General features: G+C 50.6%; 8 protein-coding genes across 8 annotated transcripts; 4 read left to right on the forward strand and 4 right to left on the reverse strand.

Moving 5' to 3' along the window:
* Positions 1-1,040: 1,040 nt before the first annotated feature.
* Positions 1,041-5,280, forward strand: EI97DRAFT_30029 (ankyrin). The gene has a single exon (XM_033794525.1). The coding sequence runs from the start codon at positions 1,132-1,134 to the stop codon at positions 5,272-5,274; it is 4,143 nt and encodes a 1,380-aa protein (XP_033658993.1). The 5' UTR covers positions 1,041-1,131; the 3' UTR covers positions 5,275-5,280.
* Positions 5,281-6,137: 857 nt separating this feature from the next.
* Positions 6,138-7,054, forward strand: EI97DRAFT_447429 (short chain dehydrogenase reductase; the record flags this gene model as incomplete). The annotated part of the gene is made up of 5 exons (XM_033800090.1): positions 6,138-6,445; positions 6,499-6,606; positions 6,694-6,814; positions 6,865-6,985; positions 7,017-7,054. 5 exons carry the CDS (start codon positions 6,138-6,140, stop codon positions 7,052-7,054), a joined length of 696 nt encoding a protein of 231 aa, XP_033658994.1.
* Positions 7,055-7,400: 346 nt separating this feature from the next.
* On the reverse strand, positions 7,401-8,219 carry EI97DRAFT_364895 (uncharacterized protein; the record flags this gene model as incomplete). The annotated part of the gene is made up of 3 exons (XM_033795015.1): positions 7,401-7,496; positions 7,549-7,950; positions 7,998-8,219. Coding segments are annotated over 3 exons (720 nt in total), but the record flags the coding sequence as incomplete, so codon positions are not given.
* A 900-nt stretch (positions 8,220-9,119) lies between these two features.
* On the reverse strand, positions 9,120-10,858 carry EI97DRAFT_491357 (FabD/lysophospholipase-like protein; the record flags this gene model as incomplete). Its single annotated transcript, XM_033802268.1, has 4 exons — positions 9,120-10,002; positions 10,065-10,340; positions 10,415-10,667; positions 10,726-10,858. The coding sequence occupies 4 exons, from the start codon at positions 10,856-10,858 to the stop codon at positions 9,120-9,122; spliced, it is 1,545 nt and encodes a 514-aa protein (XP_033658996.1).
* A 1,323-nt stretch (positions 10,859-12,181) lies between these two features.
* On the forward strand, positions 12,182-12,821 carry EI97DRAFT_463786 (uncharacterized protein; the record flags this gene model as incomplete). Its single annotated transcript, XM_033801379.1, has 2 exons — positions 12,182-12,476; positions 12,538-12,821. Exons 1-2 carry the CDS (start codon positions 12,326-12,328, stop codon positions 12,819-12,821), a joined length of 435 nt encoding a protein of 144 aa, XP_033658997.1. The 5' UTR covers positions 12,182-12,325.
* Positions 12,822-15,679: 2,858 nt separating this feature from the next.
* EI97DRAFT_30050 (YeeE/YedE family integral membrane protein-like protein) lies at positions 15,680-16,950 on the forward strand. The gene is made up of 2 exons (XM_033794526.1): positions 15,680-16,096; positions 16,164-16,950. The coding sequence occupies exons 1-2, from the start codon at positions 15,809-15,811 to the stop codon at positions 16,872-16,874; spliced, it is 999 nt and encodes a 332-aa protein (XP_033658998.1). The 5' UTR covers positions 15,680-15,808; the 3' UTR covers positions 16,875-16,950.
* A 683-nt stretch (positions 16,951-17,633) lies between these two features.
* EI97DRAFT_463788 (FAD-binding domain-containing protein) lies at positions 17,634-19,841 on the reverse strand. The gene is made up of 5 exons (XM_033801380.1): positions 19,731-19,841; positions 19,257-19,678; positions 19,181-19,204; positions 18,278-19,127; positions 17,634-18,212 (listed from the first exon to the last, which is right to left on the reverse strand). The coding sequence occupies exons 1-5, from the start codon at positions 19,809-19,811 to the stop codon at positions 17,793-17,795; spliced, it is 1,797 nt and encodes a 598-aa protein (XP_033658999.1). The 5' UTR covers positions 19,812-19,841; the 3' UTR covers positions 17,634-17,792.
* A 446-nt stretch (positions 19,842-20,287) lies between these two features.
* Positions 20,288-20,808, reverse strand: EI97DRAFT_30066 (uncharacterized protein). Its single transcript, XM_033794528.1, has one exon. The coding sequence runs from the start codon at positions 20,671-20,673 to the stop codon at positions 20,371-20,373; it is 303 nt and encodes a 100-aa protein (XP_033659000.1). The 5' UTR covers positions 20,674-20,808; the 3' UTR covers positions 20,288-20,370.
* Positions 20,809-21,854: the final 1,046 nt, after the last annotated feature.

The following is a 21,854-nucleotide window of genomic DNA, read 5'->3' on the forward strand; positions in this document are numbered from 1 at the left end:
GCCAGCCGGTCCGTCTACCGTGCTTCGTGCCTGCTGACAGCAGTACGGAGTAGTCGTCATCACTTTTACCCTTCTAGATCCGAGGGTCGCAATGTAGGTGCATAGTTGTACGGTTCGTACGTTTACGGGGGATCCGTATCCTTGGTTCAGATAAAGAGCACCCCTGCATCTCTACCATGCATGTTTGCAACCTGAGACCTGTGCGCAATTGTTCCAGCCATCCATGGATCTGCCGATTCCCCGCACGTATCCTCTGTTTGCTGGACTTTTGTTGAGAAGAAAGAGCGAGCTCCCGTATGCGGAATAGTTCTAGGCGTGGGTTGAAACGGTACCTGCAGGACTTGCTGCGAATGCTGAAACATTCCTGGCTAATGGTGAATCGCGCTGTCAGCGGAGCTGGGGGATTCAAACACCACGGTCGTGAAACAGGCGCCCCATGCGAATACCGCACCCTCTGTTGTTGGTTTCATGGACCTCCTGCGAGATGGTTCACCGGTCAAACTTGTTTCTTTGGTCTTTCTTGGCCAGGTTGATGAAACCCAGCCGGAATCGTGATTTGCCATGATGAATCCAACCGTCAGTGCTCAACCGGGCGGGCATGAATATATCCTACCGGTGATGACAATTCTCATACACAATAAGCACGGCCGACCTACCTAGACTTTGGAGTGATACATAGCAGAGTGACTCCCATCAACCGATGATATGGCTGTGGTAACCTTTTCCCGATCTGTTACAGGGACTCCAGATTTCTGTTACTCTCAAATTGTGAATCGTCCCACGAACATCGGGTGACTTCAATGTCCTCTGTTGAAAAGACGTGTCAACACGAGAGATGTAACATTGGGATTGGACGACAAAAGTCAAGTTCCATTCCTATGCAGGTGTTGCGCGGCCTCTTCGAAGGATGCACCAGATGCGTGCAGGCGGCTTTGTCAGCACCGTAGTCAGCTAGCGCTTGCCCTCTCTCGGTCTAGCTGCAACCCACTTCAGATTGACGTACAGTGCTCAGCCAGAGGGACGCGTATTCATGGACTCTCTACGCTCATTCATATCCAACACAAGACTCTCTTGCTCTCTCTCTCCTTTGAGCGACAGAGCAATGATCAGGGAACATCACCTTGAACCGCCATGACGGCCAGAATTACCTTGAAAGACCTCATTCGAGACGCAGGTATCACACCTATCCCTACCCGGCAACCTCTTCCAGCGCCTTCACAGCCTGCCATCATTGCTAGCGAGGACGACCATGCAGTAGCGCGGCAATTGCTAGTGCAGCAGCGCAGAAACAATCCTGAATACAAAGATCCCAACAAGCAGTTGAAACGCATCTTCCGCAGTTCGAAAGAGAAGGAGAAATTGGAGAACCCGGCGCGCTGGGAATTCACTCAAGCGGAACTTGATGAAGCATTGTCGGCTGTTGTCGACCAACCGACAAGCAGTCCCGGGCTGGTCCAGGCTTTCCTGAGTCTGGGAGCCAAAGTCAACTTTGTCGACTTGTCGGATGACAAGAAGCACAAAAGCGCCAAACAATCCAATGTGTCCGTTCGAAGACGGACCAAGGTGTTGCAACGTGCCACCACAGTCCGTAGGGCGGATTCCGTAGGACTTCTAGCGAGTGCTGGAGCGGACCAGACGACTTTGGACGAAGCATTAAAGACCGCACTCGCTGCAAATGACCAGGCCTGCATCCAAGAGTTATTGCGACATGGAGCAGATGTCAATAAATATCCCAACGCTCTGGCAGATGCGGTCCGGTCTAATGATCAAAATCTTGTTCGACTTCTTCTAAGAGCTCCAAAGGCGTTTAGGACCGAGATAATCTCGTCAACATTGGCCGCAGCAGTCCAACTCAAATCCGAACAGATTCTGTCGTTGCTTCTGGGCTATGGAGCGGATCCAAATTTCAATGGGGCCAGTGCTCTGTATATGGCGATTTTGCAGCGCGATTATCGATTGGCCGTCGCTTTGGTGGCAGGCCCAGTTCGACCGATGCCGGCTTCATTGCAAAAGGCCCTCGAACCAGTGCTCCGAATGCCGACAGTGCAAGAACTCTTCCAATACCTTCAACTTCTGTTCTGTTGCGGCTTGCCCCCTAACTCTGCTGGTCTCTCAGTTTTACTGGCTGCGGCGTGCAAGACGAACGATGCCAGCCTAGCTTCTCTGCTACTCGACAACGGTGTCTCGATAACTGCGCATGGAGTGGAGTGTCTTCAGAGTGCTATCTCAAATGCCAATTGGACCCTTGCTAGAAGGATGCTACAGATCCCCTTATCCCCTGCTGATGCGTCCCGGACACTAGCTCGTCTTCCGACAAATGCGCCGAAAACAGAACGCCTGACACTTGTTGATGCCTTACTTCGAAAAGGGGCCAATGGGCCTCCTGTTGAAGCGTGGCTCACTATAGCTGTACAGGAGAAGGATACCCCCTTAATGGATCTAATCGTCAATGCTGGGCCATCTGTGGATTCGAAAACCAGCGGGGCATTGCACGTTGCGTTGCAAAGAAAGGACCGCCAGAGCATCGAATTGCTCCTACAGGCTAAGCCAACACCGCAGGCGCTCTCCCGAGGCTTTCCGTTACTATGGGAAGGTTATAGTCCCTCTGAGCGACAGGAGACTGCGCGTCTTCTTCTTGAACATGGCGCACGTGGACCTGAAGTCGACCAGTCTCTCGTGCGGGCGGTATCAGAGAAACCTTCGTCAAGAGATATCAGTCTAATAATGGATCTTCTACGCTATGGTGCTGATGTGGAGTATGAAAATGGAAAATGCATACAAGTCGCCGCGGAGCATGCTGATCTTGCTGTGTTGGAGTTGCTGTGCAAGCGAAAATTGTCTGCTCGCATCACTTCGGCAGCGCTTCCTCTGACCTTCGATAAGAACGGGCGCAGACGTGATACTACTTTGCGAATGATCGGAATGCTTCTGGCGCATGGTATTGAAGATCCATCGGCACTGAAAGCTTTGCAACAAGCCGTAAGAGGAGGGCCTGCGAACATCGACATTATTGATCGATTCCTTGAGGCAGACGCTCGTCTCGTACCGTCAGCCCTGAGCTGCATAGCTGCAGTAGACGACCCAGAAGCTCGCAGCTCATTGTTGGTTCATCTACTCCAAAGGAACCCCTCCCAGGAGACTCTCAATGAGACACTGCTTAACGAACTACAATATGCGCTAACCCACGGCGTGACGTCCACTGTGAAGCTTCTGCTTGACTGTAATGCCTCAGTCAATCATCGAGACGGTGAAGGTCTCCACGTTGCAGTATCCGCCGGTTCTGTTGCACTCACCACCATGTTACTAAAAGCACGGGAACCGCCGAATCGGTCTACCGTAACGAGGGCATTTCGTGGAATATTCAAAGAAGGAACCTCGAGTAACTCTGAAGGCTTAAACGACCGAATAGCCATCATAGAGGCACTGCTTGATAGCGGAGTTGATCAACCCGCAATCGATTCTGCCCTCCGGATAGTCCTTGACGAGACCTCTTCGGGCAGTGACTACGGAAAGCTTGTAGACCTGCTTTTAGGTCACAATGCAAGCGTTAATACCGCCGATGGGACCTGTTTCGTGTTCGCTGCACGCAGGAGGGATTGCAACCTCTTAGACAAACTGTTAGGCCACAATCCCGACTTCAGCGTGATTGTTCCGACGCTCTTGGCCTCTCAACTACCAGAAGATGTCCTGATCCGTCTGTTAGAAAAGTGCTTCACGCATGGCCTCGCCTTCCAAGCTCTGGAGACCACAGGTGATAGAACCCCACATATACCTGTCCTGCTGCTGGCAATGCAACATTTCCCCCGAGGGAGTGCTTTGGTTCAATTACTCTTGGACCATGGGTGCAATCCGGACGTCATAGTTTCCGGGATTGTTGAACCCGTTCTAGGCGCAGAGCCGGTCTCAGCCTTGATATGGGCCTTGTCACAGCCTCAGAAGACGGTCTCGACAACTGTTATCCAAGCTCTCGTTGCTGCAGGAGCGTCGCGAACCCGTACAGCGCCTCTGTCGGAATTAAGCCCCATTGCGCTCGCAGCACGGGAAGGTCGTCAGGATGTTGTGCAGATGTTGCTTGATCATGGCGCTGATGCGTCGGTTCGCGACAAATGGAATCGATCCGCGCTTTTCTATGCAAGCAGTGGCTCTTTGCCTTCGCTCGTGCAGACGCTTGCACCTCATGCCCTCAGAGACGACGGCAGCCTGCACGAGGCGGCACGATGCTTACAACTGGATATATCTCGGATTTTGATCAAAGAGGGTCATAAGCCGAACTTCCCTTGTAGACTTCATGGCGGACGGAGCGCTCTAGGAGAACTTTGTCTTAATGCTGAAGTAACAAACGGGATCCAGCGGACCAAGGCACGCCAACTGATCAGGCTCCTGCTTGAACACGGAGCCAATCCCAAATTCAAGGCCCGTAATGAGAGATCATCCGTCATTCTCGCTCTCGATAACCCGCGCAGCCCTCTTGAAGTCACAGAGGCACTCCTTGATACTGAAGTATGGGAAGAAATCAACGACGAGAAACACATGTTCAGAGACGAGAAGGGATTTTGGTACTCACCCATCAAATACGTCGAGCTAGTCCCTTCAGCGAGTCGAGCACGTAATAAGCAAGACCTCACCGAACTACTCCGCGACAAAGGGTGCGAGCCCAAATTCTACTCCGAAAATCCCGAGCAACCCGAAGGAGCAGTCGGCATGCCGGCCTCTATTGCAGAGCTAGCCGATCGCCAGAAAGCCCACCTTCTCTCGCTGAAGCTTGCCAAAGAAGCGAATGACCATAACCGAATGCTTGAAGAAGCAAATCACCGTGATATGCTGCGCCGCAAAAAGGAACACCAGGACGCCGACATGGCGGTCGCCGCCGCAGCACAGGCCCAATGGCTGGCTCTTGAGCAAGCCAAACACGATTTCGAAGTCGAGCGTGTCCAGTCTGCAGAAAGGATGAAGCGCAATGAGAAGATCACCTGGCATAAGCTGCAAATGGAGCAGGAGCGCGAGTCTGCGGCTCAGAGACAGCAGATCGAAGATCGTAAGGCCAGCGCTACCTTTGCGCATGAGGCGAAGCTGGCGAAGCAGCGGCAGGCGGAACTGGAGCATAGGGCAGGAGTCGAGCGGAAAGCTCTGCTGGAGAAGGAGCAACTCTTTGAGAGGAACATGAATAGGCAGAAGCAGCTGACGGATCGGTTAGATGAGAGTGCGCAGCTGCATGCGAGGCTTCGGCAGGAGAGGCCCGCTATTGAACCAGCGAAGTGGGGAAGTGTGGACTGATGGGAATGGCTTCTATGACGCGAGAGCCATCTTCGAGAATCTGCCCTCCACACTCCTTTTCTGATGACCGAGCTCCTCCGCACCGTTCTTCTTAGAGTGGGCAGAAGAAAATCTCGTCGACTGGTGATGCTCACCGGACGAGTGCGCAGTTTTTGAGGTCCGGTGTGGTATTTCGTAGATGGATCCATTGCAGGTGTTAGTCTCTGTCATTTGGAGCACCTCCGATTTTGCTCTTCCCTCTCCCCATGATCGAGATATCGCGATATATTGACATCGTTTCGTTTTAAGTCATACGTTCTACTAGTGATAGAGATAAAAATGGAGGGAGACAAAGAAGGGGCCGTTGGCTTCAAGTGCATGAAGCACTTTCCGAGATATTCACCTTGACGCACATTTCGTTATTGCCATACCACATCCGATATACCAGGCAGCACACAGTCATCGCCTAATTACGCTGGTCGGTAACTGTAATAATCAGCAAGCCGAAATAAGGAAAGCAGTCAGACATCAGTGGGTGCTGTAGTAAGCAGCTTGGCTTTGACAAAAGCGAATCATTCAGCCTATTCTCCGTAACAAGTCTGCTACTCCATTCATTTATGCTTCATGTCCATGGACATCGGCTTTATGCTCCGCTTACCAATTGAAAGCAACATCATCTCTCTTAGTTAATCATAATACAGAAGCTTGGCATTGTTTTGGACATTTATAAGCACAATAGGAAAAGGTTACTGTGGTAGCTCCGTTGCTATAAACCCTGGGAAATCACAGGAGTCTTTCGCTATATTTCAGAGTTTGTGTTTATAGCAAAAGTACCACGCGCGCGTTGATTTTCTATCTGTGTTTCTCAGAATAAAGTATTATCGATGGCTTCACTCTTCATTACTGGTGCCTCCCGAGGCTTGGGACTTGCACTGGTTCGCGAACTTGCTTCTTTGCCGAGTTCCAAAGTCAGAAAGGTCATTGCAGGAGCCCGGGGGGATGCTTCAGCTCTGAAAGACATTGCCGAAAAATCTGACGGTCGAGTATCGGTTGTACAGCTCGATGTTACCAACCCCCCCATTATACAACAGGCAGCGGCAGAGACGGAACGGCTTCTGGAAGGCAAAGGGTTGGATGTTTTGGTGAATAATGCAGGCATATGTCAATATGCTTTTGGTGGCGTCGCTACTATGTGCGCTTCTTCTTTCTCATATCTACACTGCAAAAGTATTTACCAAGGAACAGGGATAATCTCGAGGAAAGCTTCACTGTCAATGTCATGGGCGTACATTGGGTCACTCAAGCATTCCTCCCGCTGCTGAGGAAGGGAAATCTGAAGAAAGTCATTAACATGTAAGATTTCTCTTCCAAATTACGAAAACTTCTTGGGTCTGACGAATGCAAGGTCAACTACTCTGGGTTCCATCGCCCTGGCTCCAGCCGTCGCCTCTTTCCCTGCGCCGGCATACAAAATCTCGAAAGCAGCCCTGATGCCCTGACCGTGCAATATGCTCTTGATTACGAGAAAGAGCGCTTCACGTTCATAGCCCTTTGTCCAGGTGTACGTGTTCTGTCTCATGTTTCACTGCAACATATACTAATCCTTTTCAGTGGCTCAAGACGGACCTGGGAGGCGGCGACATAGCCGACTTGACCCCTGAGGAAGGTGCGAAAGCTTCATTGGATATCATTTTTCAACAAGGGACAGGAGGCCAACGGGACCATGCCCAAGGTATTTGTCAAGGGCTGGGAAAATTCCAAAGGCCCGAATGTGTATGATGGCACGAATGTTCCGTGGTAGCGGCTCCCATCAGTTCATATACTCCCCGAATCGAGAGCTTGCTGGACAGGAGAGCGTCACCGGGGCTGCGAGGCATGTAATACTGGTGAAGTAACCTTCTGATGCAGTCTCGCACACTACTACCTAATTGTAGTTTCCGGCCGTAGACTAAGCAAAAATCTGACTTTGTCAATTTTAATCTATATATATGTCATGAAATTCCTTTGGCTTCAAGCGACCCATGTTGCTTTCGACGAGCGATATCCATTGAGGGCTCGCCCTCAGCATAAGAGATAAATGTGTTTTCCAGCCTGGATATATCGTATTCCTTAGGAGCCTCCCAATGCGGATATTCTTTCTCCTTCATATCAATGTCCAAGTCAACGTAGTGAAAAACCCAAAAGCTGGCAAAGACAAACAAGGTACCTGCTAGCCCAAAAGTTATGAGATACATTATCGCAATCTTTGGATGTCAACGTAAGGGTAAATCCAAACTCTACTGGTGGGACGCTTACATTATGGCCTGTCGTCCAATTTGCCCCATCTCGAATAAGTGGAGTACACACGAGGATGGTCAAGCCTAACAGAAATGCGCACACGGAGTAGGACATGAACATCAATGGGGCTTGCCAAGTGAAGATCATCTTTTTCCGTGGGACGAAAGTCCGGCCAGAGTTGTTCCTGGGCGACAACAGCAACGGGCTGTATGTCTGGATGGCGTCCACTTTCGTTGAATTCTTATCTGAGACTGATAGCGGGCCAAGTAGATGCAACACTGTTGCTTCCGATGCCGACAGTAACATCCCCAAGACTGATAGAATGAGGCTGCTGTGCCAAAAACCGTAGGTAAGCCAATATGCATCTGCGACAAAAGTCCACGAAAATGACCCTATGACAGCAGCAGCAAGCACGGCGCACTAGAATGTTAGCTCAGGGGAAAACAACACTGTACCGTCAAACGTACCGAGATTGTGACGAAATGTAGTTCTGCAATTTTCCTCGTCCGCCACGCTGTTATGGTTCGTACTAATCTGGACGTGTCTGGACAGGGCTCGGAAGAAAGAACCGCTATTTTCTCCATGGGTCCAATTGTGTTGAAGTGGTATAGGCGGTAGTACGGCAACGTTGCTATGCGAACGAGTACATTCCAGACAAAATTTACGATTGTCTTCATGCAGTCAGCAATGCATTTTTCGTTAGGTGGAATGAGGCGGAAATCGACCAGAAGGTGCGATTATCAGCATGTCCATGACTATGAGGGCATAGGACTAAAACACGCATCGAACGCTGAGCCCTTCAATCCGGAGACAGGTCAACCTTCTTTTTTTTAAGCGTACCTTGGTAGTTTGCATGAGCGAGCGAAACAACGGCGATCCAACCCGACGCCGCCCTTCGGAATCAGTCGCCATCGAAGCATGGAGCACGGTCAGTTCCAATGATGTGGCGGGAGAATCTTCCATAAAAGCGCAGGTGCGCCAATAGAGCAGAAGTGACGAAAAATCCGATATCAAATGCACCGGAAAGCGCAAAGCGGGGTGAAGGCGAACTCAGCTGCAGCCTTGTTGTCTTTGATATCGTGGCGCAGGTCAAAGGTGGCTGTACGGATGAGCCTAACGTCTATTCACCGTGAAACCATGCGTCTCACCCTGTGGCAGTTTCCCTTGTGCGCCGTTTCATTGTTACCTAGGCATAATCATCTGGGTATAGTGACAATCTCATATGATGCGGCAGTGGCATGTCGATACTTAGGCAGTCTAAACACAAAGTTGCACTGATTTGAAGGCACAAGTTCTTGACTTTCGCACCATGGATCGGACTTCGTTGAAACGCAAGGCTCCATCACAGCGTATCGGAACTTAGAGGATATTGTTTTTCAGATGGGAAGAATCGCCACGTAAAATCATTCCTATGATGCCGTAGGTATCAAATACGAAAGAAGCACTCGTCAAGGTACCCTAACACCCCCATCCCAAACCTTTGCGGTACACACCTCTAGCTCCCAAAAATGCTAACGACTCTGCAGAATCCAATGAAAAAAAAAAAAAATTCCGACTGAAGAATCAAGAAACACAACAGAATGGATACTTTAGGTGTCATTGCGATATCGCCATATAGTAAACTCGGGCTCCCTGCATCGGTCGGCGTCTTCATGATTGTCCTCGTGACATTGATGCCAGTGTTCTCGAAAATGATCCCGCGTAGGGAACGGGGTCTCTGGGCAATGTTCGTGCCGACAGCGGAAATTGGAAGCTCCGGTCGCGTAGACCTCCCAGCGGGCGCCGTCCTGAATCCTAGCCCTTCGGCGTCGTACCAATTCCCGTGCACACGCCCGTATCGATTCGTCGTTCTCGTAAACAAGCGCCCATTCGTTGAAGCGTGCCCTTATCTCTTGCAGTGTCTTCCTGCCTCGATTTTCCTTGCTTGTGGTAAGGCCATTTGGCTGCCAGTCATCCAGCTCCATCCTGAGCCCCTCCTCATCATTCAAACGCCAGTAGTGGGGAAGATTTCGCCTTCGTACCTGGTTGGCAACAATCCGAGGGTTAGTTGCAATACTGAAGGCATTGTGCACCCTTTTGAAGATACTTCGTCCGCCCGAGTTGTCATCATCTGCCCTTGCGGTGCCGATACTGACGACTGCCCCCACAGATTCTGCCCCGAAACGAAGTTGTATTTCTTGGATACCAACTTCAGTTGGATTATTAGTGTGTCCAAACCCTCCATCCGAGAAATAATATCTGTCTCGTGAGTGGGGAGGTGTGAATTTGATTTCTCTGAAGTACATGGGTGCGGCCGTGGCAGCACGGGCAACTTGCCAGATTTCCATTTGCTCGGCTTTCCCGAAATTATTTATCTCCGTGTTCGGTGTGCCAGGCTTTGTCTTATGATCATAGGACCGGATCAGATACAAACGTTGAACGCCAGGGCGCGCAGCACTGGCCGACTTGATGCGACGATTGGTTGTGACAAACCTATACCAATCAGCTCATCTGTACTCTGCACTGTAACTCAGGCTTCGCAAGGGGGGTAAAACAGCTGCAAGTGAGACAGAATAGGTAGAAGCACATACATGGCACATGTGCCCGGGATAGTAGGGAAATATGGTGGGGTATGCGTGAGCTGGCCGCGCACAGGAGTCTCCCCACGCCGACGTGTTACGTCCGTAAATGCTCTTTCCATGGCCTTAGAACTGTATTTCGGCCAGCGAACAATCCCTATATTACGCTGGGAAACCCACCGTGGTTTCCCGAATATGTGGTTACTCATTCGTTCGTACTCGTACAGACAGTCTTGGACTGTCATGCGGAACCTGCTCAACATGAGGGCTATTAAGCTGCAGCATGTTGGCAAAGTACGTGCTGGACTGGCGCAGTGTGGACATACCTCCCAGTGCTCGACCCACAGATGATGTCGAAGTAGTGACATGGCAGAAAGATGGGGGTTTGCGACTCTACTTCTTCATCTTCTGTCTCGCTAGAACTTCTCCAGGTATGCACGACGTTTCGTGGACGAGTCGCAGGCCAAAAGCTGTCAGAACGTTGCCCTGCAGCTGTATGTTCTCGCTCCTCGCGAGCTATCGCCGCCATTAATCTCTCCAAGACCAAGAGAGACCAGTATCCGCGTATCCCTCCGCCGTCTGTCGAGCCGTTTCATCAATATATGTTTGTGACTGGTGAAGGCATGATGGTATTTACCTAGGCTGAGAAGATTGCGTTCTCTCCAGTGCGCACTATTTCCATTTGCAAATATGAAAGATTCTCCCGTCTGGGATCGATGGACTCCTTGGGGGACCGCTTCTGAGGGTCCTGGCAAGGATGCTCCGCTCATGGTATTTGCTGTCAGATAGTAGTATTGTCTCAGAATAACAGTGCCAGTGGCCGCAAGGCTAGCGAGAGAGGTTCTAGCGTTTTAAACCCAGCAAAGCGTTAGGCAAACTGTAGAGCCGCCTTTGCTGCCCCCACAGTTCTCGAGGACCATTGGAGCTTCCAGCTCCGCCTCCACTTTCTGAGGGACGAGCTAAAGGCTCATTTTTCTCACTGCCAATCATACACGATCATGTTTTCCACAGGGGGATCTGATTATCAAAACGGGCAGTTATCACCCGAAATGAAGCCAAAAGCTCAAAACGAATATACAGTACACCGCGAGACCGAGCCGAACTGACGCCGTTCGCTTCGAGTCTGGCAGAGCACACCTCCTTTGACATTTAGAATTTGTAGCACCCAACATTTCAAGACGAAGAAGGCTAGACGCTAAGGGGAAGGACGATACAAGCGGATCTGATAGGGCACAGCCAGCGCTAGGCAAGAGACAGAGACCAAGCCTTCACGCCATGTGGAAAACTCGACGGAATAACGCGTGCCGTTCGCCGTCATGAGTTCGCATAAGCATTCTAATGGAGGGTTGAATTATGATGGGTCTTATTGGTTTACTTCGTATTTAGGTGCCTTGTTTCCTTGTATTGGTCCCGAGCTCGGAAGGCGGGAGTTCAGCTGCTGCAGCCTCATGCTTCTTTGCGCCGGTGTACACTGCACGCCTTCAGCCACGCGGTTGTTCATGTTCAACGTGTCCCAATCACTGCGGGCAGCTCACACATCATCATTTGGCTATGCTGCTATGTGTCTGAGCATGATTGCCAGCCACTTCAAGCGTCCAGGGCAATATTTCCTACTCGGAGGGTTATCGTGGCCACCTCAGCCTTGCGGCGCAATTGCTTGTTGGACGAAGGAATTCGAGCTGCTCCCAACCAAACCGGACATCCTGCGCTGTGACAATGTGTGGCGGGGGCAGTGCTGATGTTCTTTTGTATAAGGTGACCATAGCCTTCTACGTCGTCGCCGGCTGGAAGACAGACAAGCGCTGCCATTGGCCTAAGGAATGCATCCTTTCAGGTATAACACGCCCCACGGGGGTATTGTGCGTCATATGCAGGTCATCACCAATCGTATGCCCCAGATTGGCAAGCTATGCTGTATCGGAAATTTAGGGGGCTATTCAGTGAGACGTGACAGGTCGCAGCACTCGGCCGATGGCTTGCAAGAATAGCTTTTGTTTTACAAGGTGGTCTTAGCCTACGTGTATACAGTATAAAGCAGTTCTCGTCCGGGGTGGTCTGGAGTTATGTAGCAGTTTATCTTACCCAACTGGTCTCCTCCACCAGATCTCCTACGCCACTATCAGGCCCACTTGTAGCGACCCTTGTGATATCCATCGGAGTTGTGCACAGTTCACTCTTGCATCTCCTCTAAATCTCTCATTTGAAGCACAAGATTATCCTGCTGCCAACCTAGGACGATGGAATCCCCGAAAGGAACTGCGTCAAAACAGCCAGAAGGGGCCTTCGAGTCAAGGAAGATAGCAAAGAGAAACAGCTGGGGACGAGCCATTGTTCTGACTAAGAGCGGAGATGTCGATATACGCAAAAAGCGAGACGTGGAAAAGAACGGTAAGTTGCTATATGAAGTCAACCGGAGCATTGCAATGGATAAGCTGACAGGCTCTCATAGCCGGACCCGAGTACCAGAGGTTGAAACTCCCGAGAAGAAAGAGAACTGTATCGTTGTTCATCGACCAGGACGACGACGGCAAGTTGATCACGGAGGAGGAAAGCAGCCCGGATGACAGATTCCTTGGAAAGCTAATTCTCGATCGGTTGGGACTCGTGAACCAAGCCTTGTTTTTACTTGGCCATCTTCGAACGCTGTACGTCGCAGCCGCAACTAATTATGCGGCATCATATTCATCCGACTGCGAGTCTCGTTGTGCATCCACTGCGAATGAGGATCGTTGAACTGTTCTGATCCCCGAGCAATACCAGACCGGTACACATATCCTTGAGAATGTCTAGCAGTGCACATCTAGCAATGACTCGTCACAAACTGGGTCTACTGTACCATGCCAGAGAAGCTGGACTACGATATTCTGCGTCCCTGCTTGAAACTCACTCAATAGCCGGGGTGGGGCTCCACGCTACTTCGACGTTTTCGTGTTTCTTTCTACTGTTTTGTCTCGTATGGATACCCATGGACGCACTCTCGTTTATTTGTCACTGTCGTTTCAATATGGTTAATAATCGGTTTCCTGCTTTTCAGTTTCCAATCATTGTTTGTCTGCAGGGATATAGTTTAACCATCTCTTTACGTTCGACGGGTCGACGAATATGGAACAGGTAGATCTATATTCTATTCTCATAGCAATTCATGGCATATATACATTTCAACCTAATTACATGGTGCAATTTTGTTCGATGTTGGGAGGCACCTAGTTTCGATCAAACCCGATTGCCAATGGCGAAGAAAAATTCCTCTCATCGACTGACCATAACAACGCCACCGCAGAACTAGAATATAGAGAGCTGGTCGCATATACCATGTGTATCACGATGTCGATCTCTTAGACTGAAATGATATTCTTCCTGAGAATAGTGTAAACCACGCATCATGTCAACTGTGAGGAGAAACAAGTCCCGGTCAACCACATCTGTCTTGGAACTCAGGAAATCCTAGCTGACCCGTCACGTTCCTTGCCATATTCGCATGGGAGTTTGCACGGACCGGTCCTTGCGAAGTCGTAGTCTCTCAGGGATACAATGTCGCATTCTGTGAGCACGTCGTCGTATAACTACTGCCTCCTCCCACGTCCGACTGTACACCACTCTGTACTCGTAAGACGCGGGGTAGGATAGTAAATATGATCTGGTTACCCTGTGGCAACGAGGTTCACCTACTAACAGATGTTCAAATGAAAAACTGCGACTCGAAGTTCTGAAATGACCATTGCGTTGGTACACAACAGATGCCATCGTTGCCGTATCTGTGTGATTCATGTTGCGTACAGTGATGTATTCTAACGCTCGTAGTGTAGCAAACATGTTAGGACGGATGCTCTGTAGGAAGGGTACTTCTGCTCCAAGTTAGATTCACTGTTAAGGTTCATACAAGTCAATTGGGCACATCCTGATTACGCCACGAGAGCACGGTGTTTTGAGGCTGACTATACCTAAATGGAGGCGCTGTCAAGAAGAAAAAGACCCAATTAAAAGGACAACAACCGTTGCGCGCGCGGTCGTGTTCAGTCGGACGTGACAAGAGGCAGTACTTTATTGCGTCCATCTCTGACTACGCCATGATCCCAGCTTGTACAAACGTGTTTATACAGCACGAAGACGTTGAGCTCGGCGACTTCGATGGAGCTGTCACATTGTTGTTGCGAAGTCATCATTGTCTGACTAGTGAGCGATCCTGACGTGGAAGGACCGAGAGGTCCTTTGTGGGCTACTAAATCCCTCAAGGCTCTCAAAACAGCATTTTCAAAGGAAAAATAGCTGCAGTGCTGCCTTCTGGATGAGGTTTTCATACCTTGTCGTAACTCTACATGAGCAGTGGTCCCGCAGGGCCGGTTCCTACCATTGTAGGTGGGGAGACGCGGATGACTTGCCCCGGGAGGAATATACTGGCGGAGCAGTAACCCAAGAATTTGAAGCGGTACATATGTGACATACCCAATCATGATGCATGCTGTAAGTCGCTCATCATTTTCCATGCTTCCCAGGTTGCGTACATGAGAGAATTGACTATAGTATTCTGTAGCAGTACCATCACGCAGGTGTTTGTTCAATGCTATTGATATTTTTGAATTCGTCAGGAATTAGCAAAGGGAGTCAGAAGGGTGTGACAGTCAACTGTATCACGAATTACACGCGCTTCATGTTCACCAAGGTGTAACGCAACAACTGCAGACGGCAAATCTTCCGGAAAATTCACTGCATATGCGTCTCGCATTCCGCGCTTGTCAGTGTCTTTGGTACCCCCGAGCACTGCTCCCTATTCGTCGGCGAATATTCCAGAACAACTTTCTCGTGCGCAGGAGGATGGGTTTTGGAGGTACATGACTTCGGCGAGGTGAAGACGCACATCTGTACTATCAACACTCAAGCCTCACAAAATTCGGAAACGATGTGCAGGGAGTCCCATAGTGGGGATGCCATCGGCAAACATTACCCAAGTCTCGTCTTTCATGCGTAGTAGCTGAAGTTTGATACCTGGTCTGGGTAACCTCGAGCACCCATCGCAACACCTTCAACATCAATATTCAAAAAATCACAATAACTGGTTCCCGGCTTCCCGCTCAACGCAGAAGCGCAAGGAACGATTTCATCAGACCTCAAAGTCTATGCACATTGGCAATCTGCACGCCAGGGTCCAACACCTCGTTTCCAACGTTTGACTTCGCCGTCTTACCTGTTTGAAAGGTCGGCGACCAAACCCCGCAGGCCCGGTTCATTATGAGCAACCCAGCAACATCCTGAAACATCCCGCGATATAACTCTTTGCCAACAAATGTGTTCCTCACGAGGAGCCGTACAACAATGGCGTCAAAGCCAAACAGTGAAAAAGAAGATCCAGGGCCCCGTATCCCAACCTTTGGGTCGGCGACGTTGTGAACAAGGTGTGCCGCACGGTCGGTGCCCCGCCACGTGCAGCCATGCTCGGCGAAATCCACGCTAGCTGCTTTTGGCATTACTCCGCAAGAATCAATGTCATGTCCGGTCCGGGGAGGAGGAGATGGTGAAAGGCAGGTCAGCGCCTCTCCATAGGAGAAGGCGCGGTGAGCGGGGAAGGCAATGGCGCACCTGCAACTGAGACCCCGTGCCTGACCTGGCTTTCCTTCGTTAAACTTATCTCCGGCCGCTTTTCGAGTTATTGATATCTATCACCCCTCTCGCTCGCTTTGTCTGTTACAGTCCGGCTTCATTCAGGTGTATGGATATTCGAGACAATGTTCACTCCGATCGAAACGAGCATAGGAGCGTTTCTGCTCCATGAAGCGACGAGCATTTTGCTGTTTCAGAATGGAAGTGTTTTAGGAGTTTCCGGGTTCCTGAGGGAACTGTTCAATGGGCCATCCCGTGGAACGTTGACATTCTTTGCGGGAATGGCTGCGAGTTATGTGCCGCTGAAGCTGTTTTTGCCTGAACTTATGGCTACGTTTCCTGAGGCACCGAGCTCTCTGGCGGCAGCTTTGGTGACAGTGGGGATTGGCGCTCTGGTGGGATGGGGAACGAAGGTCAGTGGTGGCGAATATCACAAGATCACTATTCACAGCATGGGACAACATCGCTGACCAATTGTAGTTGGCTAACGGATGCACAAGCGGCCATATGCTGTGCGGCATGTCTCGACTGAGTCCCTACTCCACGGCCGCCGTAGCTACTTTCTTTCCCGCAGCCATGATAACACATCATCTTGCCCACCCTTCCCTCAAAACAGACGTCTGCAACTCGGCACTCCCCTGCTACACGCCCACATATCCGTCCAGGGAAACAACAACTACTCTCATCCTCCTCGCCACCTTGATCGCCATCGCCAGCAGGACTCTTCCCAAGCTCGTCAACAAAGCGACCAGCCACAGCAAAAGCGACCGCGAGTCACCCGCCCGCCGCACGACACAGTTCCTCTCCGGCCTCGAATTCGGCCTCGGTCTCTACGTAACCGGCATGGCGTACCCTTCCAAGGTCCTCTCCTTCCTGTCCTTCCCTGATTTCGAAAACTGGGACCCTTCCATGGGCCTCGTCATTCTTTTCGGCATCATCCCCAACATTCTTGAGATCCAGGCGAGAGGATTCACAGAGCCCCCTAGTTTCAACGACAAATTCGAGTTTCCCCGGCGCACGATTAGCGACATCGATTGGAAGTTGATTCTGGGCTCGGCTGTGTTCGGTATCGGGTGGGGCTTGTCCGGGGCCTGTCCGGGGCCGTCGGTGTTGAGGAGTATCTCGCAACCGGTTTGGGGGCTCTTGTGGATGACGGGGTATTTCTTGGGCGGAAAGGCTTGTAATTTTTAGAAGGATGGAAGCTCGTGATATTGCATCAGCGAGCGTCATCATCGGGAGGTCTTCGTGTTGGGGTTATTCATCAGAGAGGATTCATAAAAAATAGACATCACTTCAGTATGTGAAATGTAAACGCACACATTGCTTTCCTATCTATTCCCCGCTAGTTGGGAGCGTTGGAACTCTTGCAGTCGGTGGGAGAAGTTATATCACACGGTCTTTTAACGAACAGAAAGGAAACGATTGTTGACAGACGCTTTTCCCTCCTCTATTTCGACTATAAGCGCATAGAGGGCAGGAAATTGAGACTGCCTCTGCAACTAGCATGTTCAGGATCAGCACGTCGGGTCTGCTTCTCCAGAGGAGTCGTGTGGGGCAGAGGAAGTAAAGCTTGGTGTTTGAGAATCATCACTCCCTAGGGTGTGGATAAGTGAATCAAGTGCTCTTCGGAGCAAAACATTCCAGCGTATGGAGTCGGTCGAAGCATTGCGGTGGAGTATTATACTGAAGTGAAGGTCGGTTGCTCATGACGGGATGACGCTGAGCCTGACACAAAGTTTCATGCTATTAAGACGGGACATTGGAGAGTAGGACATAACTCGAAAGGCAAAGACGGAGAGGTATCACATCTATATTAGATTAGCGGAGTCCGGGGTACCGGCCATGTGCGCAGCCTTGGGGAGTCACGATTTCTGAGCTTAACGGCATGTAGTCGAAACGGTATTTGGAAACCGGGTAATCCCAGCCAGGGTTAGGTATACCGTAGCTCACGTTGTCCAATTAGCTGCTGCGATATAGAAAGATAGAGTACAGCCCTAGACTTTGCTTCGCAATGGAGGGTCGTACCAACGACAACTGTGCACTTATCGAAAACCTCTTTGCCTCATTTGTCCACAATCGCCTCTCCCTTGTTCCACCTCCATCGCTCTCCTAAGCCCGATTTTCGCAAAGCCCTCCGTCCTCCCGCTCAATAAGCGCCTCACTACCGACGCACTGCCTACACCAGAGAACATTGTTTGGGTCATACTTCTGCTTGATCTTCCTCAACCTTCCATAATGTTTCCCGAAGAATGACTTCTGCCATTCCGGCTCAAATGCATCAGCCTCGTTCAAGTATGCACCAGTGTCCGGTGACAACCTGCGTAGCTGTTCAGTCTTGTTGTTCGTCAAATCTTGGTACACGGTTCGAATGACTTCTGGCGCAACGCCATCCGGCCATACGTCTATCACGATGAAATGCGTCAGCGTCTTCCGCCACGCCGGGTTCATCGAGATGACGTCGGGATAGTAACTGGGTTCGTTGGGATGCGCGATCATATGACCGACCAATATCGGATTTGCGATCGGGGCCTGATACAGTTAGCCAAATGGTGACACGTTTTTTTCCAAGGTGGATGGGCATGTAGATAGCGTACGTTTGAGCCGAGTGGATCGGGTCCAACCTGTGCAAACACCTTGGCAGTTGCACTCGCATCCGAAAGACTCTCTGCACTTAGCAGCCTCGATCCAATTGCCGAGCCCCCCGATGCCACTTCTTGGTTCGTGCTGTGGCGCCAGAGATCCCAGAAGTTGGGCGAGTGCAAAATCTCGGACTCGTATGCGAAAAGATGTGCGTCTCGCCTAAGCCTCTCCTCGATGGGAGCGATCAGTCGTTCAACCGTTCCGTTCGGTTTGTCAAAGACCAGAAAGCCCCAGAACAGCGAGAGAGTGGGAAACACGGGTGGTCCCATCATGTAATAGTATCCTTGCATACCACCTGCTTTGAGACGCGGCATCTCGGCGTGTATGAAGCCCACCAAGTCCCAGAACTCGGTTGAAGTATTCACACTCAACGAGCTCACGGTAAGTGAATGTTGTGTCGTCCTGGGCGAGGGGTATGTGGCGAGTACGACTTGAAGGACGACACCATAGGTTCCACCGCCTCCGCCTCGGATGGCGAAGAAGATGTCAGAGTGCTGGCAAGGGTTGGCGACGAGGACTTTACCATCGGGCGTTACGATGGTGGCTTCGAGAAGATTGTCGGCACCCATGCCGTACGTTGTTGACAGTGCACCGTGGCCGCCACCTGTAAGCCATCCGATGACGCCCACGTCGGGGTTGGCACCGGTGACGGCGATTCTGTTGAACTTTGATAGTGCGGCCTGCACGTCGACGCCCGTATGTCCAGCTCCAACTCGAACGGCATTCAAGGGCTTCTGAATTGGGCAGGACGTGGGTTTGAAAGAGTCCATGTACTCGATACCCCGGATATTATGGGTCCAAATCCTAACACCAGTCAGCTACGATCAAATCCGAGAGTATGATGGTCGGAAACTGACGATAGGCTTCCGTATCCCGTGCTCCTATGACTGGATTAGTTGTGCTCCTCCATGCATTCTAGTCTGCTAATCTCACCTGCCCGCAAACGAATGGCCCGTACTCTTCACCACGACCCTAATGTTTTTCTTTCCCGCCCACTTCAATGCCTTACTTACGTGCTCTGCAGATGTAGCATTGACGACGTAAGCCGGATAGTTCCCAATGGAACAGCCTCTTTTGCCAGCATTGACGTCTCCTGTGAGACTGGTGCCATTTGGATAGATGGGGTTGCAAGAGTTGTTTGTCCAGATGGGATAGTCAATACTTATCGGATCCTCTGCATGCCACGTTGAGTTGAACCACTGTGAGCGGACGAATGCACATCGGTCTTCGTTATAATTCGGTTGGGACGGGTAGCAGACCGAAGCGGGGGGGACGCCACGATATAGACGGCCGGAGAGGGTGTCATTGAAGGCCGACCATTCTGCAGATGAGGGCCAGCAGGTATCGTTGGGAGTCTGTTTGGACTGGTCAGCGATCGCGAAGTGTGTGTGATTCAAAGCGACTTACGCATTTACAGCGGGGTGGAGATGCACTAGTGAGAAGAGCCGTTGAAAAGACGTAGGGAACCAAAGCGTCCAGGTACTTCATCTTGCGATTGTGGAATATGCAATGACGGTTGTCAACTACAGCCCTCTGATCCGGAGATTATGCCTTGTATATAAACCATCACAAGCTCTTCTCAGACACAGCTCAGCCATTAGCTTGCGTAAGTCAACGTCGTATATCTCGAGTATAATGCGATTCGATTATTGAGACGTAAGGCTTAAAAGAAAGGGGACGTCACCGGAATGTACGCAAGTGGCCAATGGCCCGCCGGGGTGAATACGGGAGATTGTGTGGCTGTGTCGCGAGGCGAACCTGGGACGAGAAATGCGAAGAGAAGGTGCAAAATACGAAGAAAGAATACAGCCCAAGGCTTATCACGGATCTGAAGATGGTAGTGACAGCTCCGTTAAAGCGGGTCGAGGCGAACCTGGACATTGAGTTCTACGAGACATGACAATACCGGGGTAGGTTGACAGGATCATGAAGAGCGTAGATTACGCAACGCGGCCAGTGATCGTCGCGATGCAAATATGTGTGATCTTCCTGTCGCTTCGACGTCTATACTGCCTCTTTTCACGTCCGACTGAACACGACCGTACGCTTACGCGAAGGGGTTATTGACCTTCGAGTTGGCCCTTTCTACGCCTGCCTCCAGGTATAACCACCTCAAACCACCGTGCCCTAGTGGCGTAACTAGAACATAGCCAATTGGATTTCTTGAGATACGTATTCTAACTTGGATTGTAAGTTTTGGGGGTTGTTCAGTCGGACGTGGGAGGAGGCGGTATTCCCACTTCATGATAGTAAAGATCTCGGAGACTGGAATTCGGACAACTACTAGATAGAAGAAAAGCCGAAAGCCAAAGTAATACCGAAACAGCGCGACATCCACTCGCGGTACCATGGAACAGACTAAGAGATTTCGGTCTCTCACCGCGGATATGACTGAACACAACGAGATTACCAGAGAAGCTTCATCGGCGAAGGAAAACTGACCCGGTCTTTCGACGCCGGAACATCTAGCTCTGTTGGGGACTTTCGCTTTGAATTATTATGTCAAGCACTCTGCTTACAGACTTCTCGTGTGCGATAACAACATGACATTTGCAGAACAGTCGGGTAAGAAGCGAAGATATGTCTCCTGCGTGCTGGGCGATATACTTACGTCGCAACTTTACCTGAGTGCATGACAGGGATGATTGAATTGTCGTCTTTGCTCTTCAATTTTGCGGCCGTGTGCCACACAGCCATGTTTAAAGCAGATTTCTAGGCCCCATATGCCGCGACCCGTTCTCCATTTCGCGGAATCGGGGATGTGAGCCGGAGTCGCTGGATATAACGAATACGGTGCGGATAGGACTGTTACTCTGCAGGAGTTCATGTGCGGTGATGATAGGGCCGATGTTGCTGGCATGGGGAGGGAAGGCAAATTCCTCCAAAGAGCAGAGTTATATCAGCGCTGTCTTGGAGGTACCTAGTATCTATCATAAGCAACTCGCAAAGAGTAGACATTATGGTGGCTCTCTGACAGGAATCAGTGAACGCACGGAAACAACTTCATTCTCTTACCGGAGGATAATTTAGACACCTGCATTTAGCACCACGAGGTCGATTCAGAGATTCGGATTGAAGCAATCTCAGCGAGGAAGGCCCGACTCTAGTGGAGGCATAACTGAGGAGTCAGTACCTCGTCAGAGAACGTACAACAATGCTCTCCTCAGATAGTATATCAGATATAGACATCTGGCATCTTCCGTGATCGTTGCCTGCCTCACCCCACGATGCCGATGCGTGAGCGGCCCATTGCTCTCCAGCGGTCGCTATGAATTTCTCGCCGCGGGCATCACTTGTTTGACGAATTCGACGCCCCTGAGGTGATCTCAAGCGCAACCAGGTTCGTACAGCCCGCTATAAGTCGCACGGCAGGCCTAGGAATTTGGGCGATTGGGGAGGATGGACGCATTCGTGAACAGGAAGAATACTCCGTTCTGCCAGGAGACTTCCAAGGCAAAGTATGTTTACTGTATGTTTGATGATGTAGTTCCAAGCATGCCGGTTATTCCCGGTGCCCTTGTGGCCTCTTTG

This window comes from Westerdykella ornata, assembly GCF_010094085.1.
Source record: "Westerdykella ornata strain CBS 379.55 unplaced genomic scaffold EI97scaffold_1, whole genome shotgun sequence".
Classification (NCBI taxonomy): Eukaryota; Fungi; Ascomycota; class Dothideomycetes; order Pleosporales; family Sporormiaceae; genus Westerdykella; species Westerdykella ornata.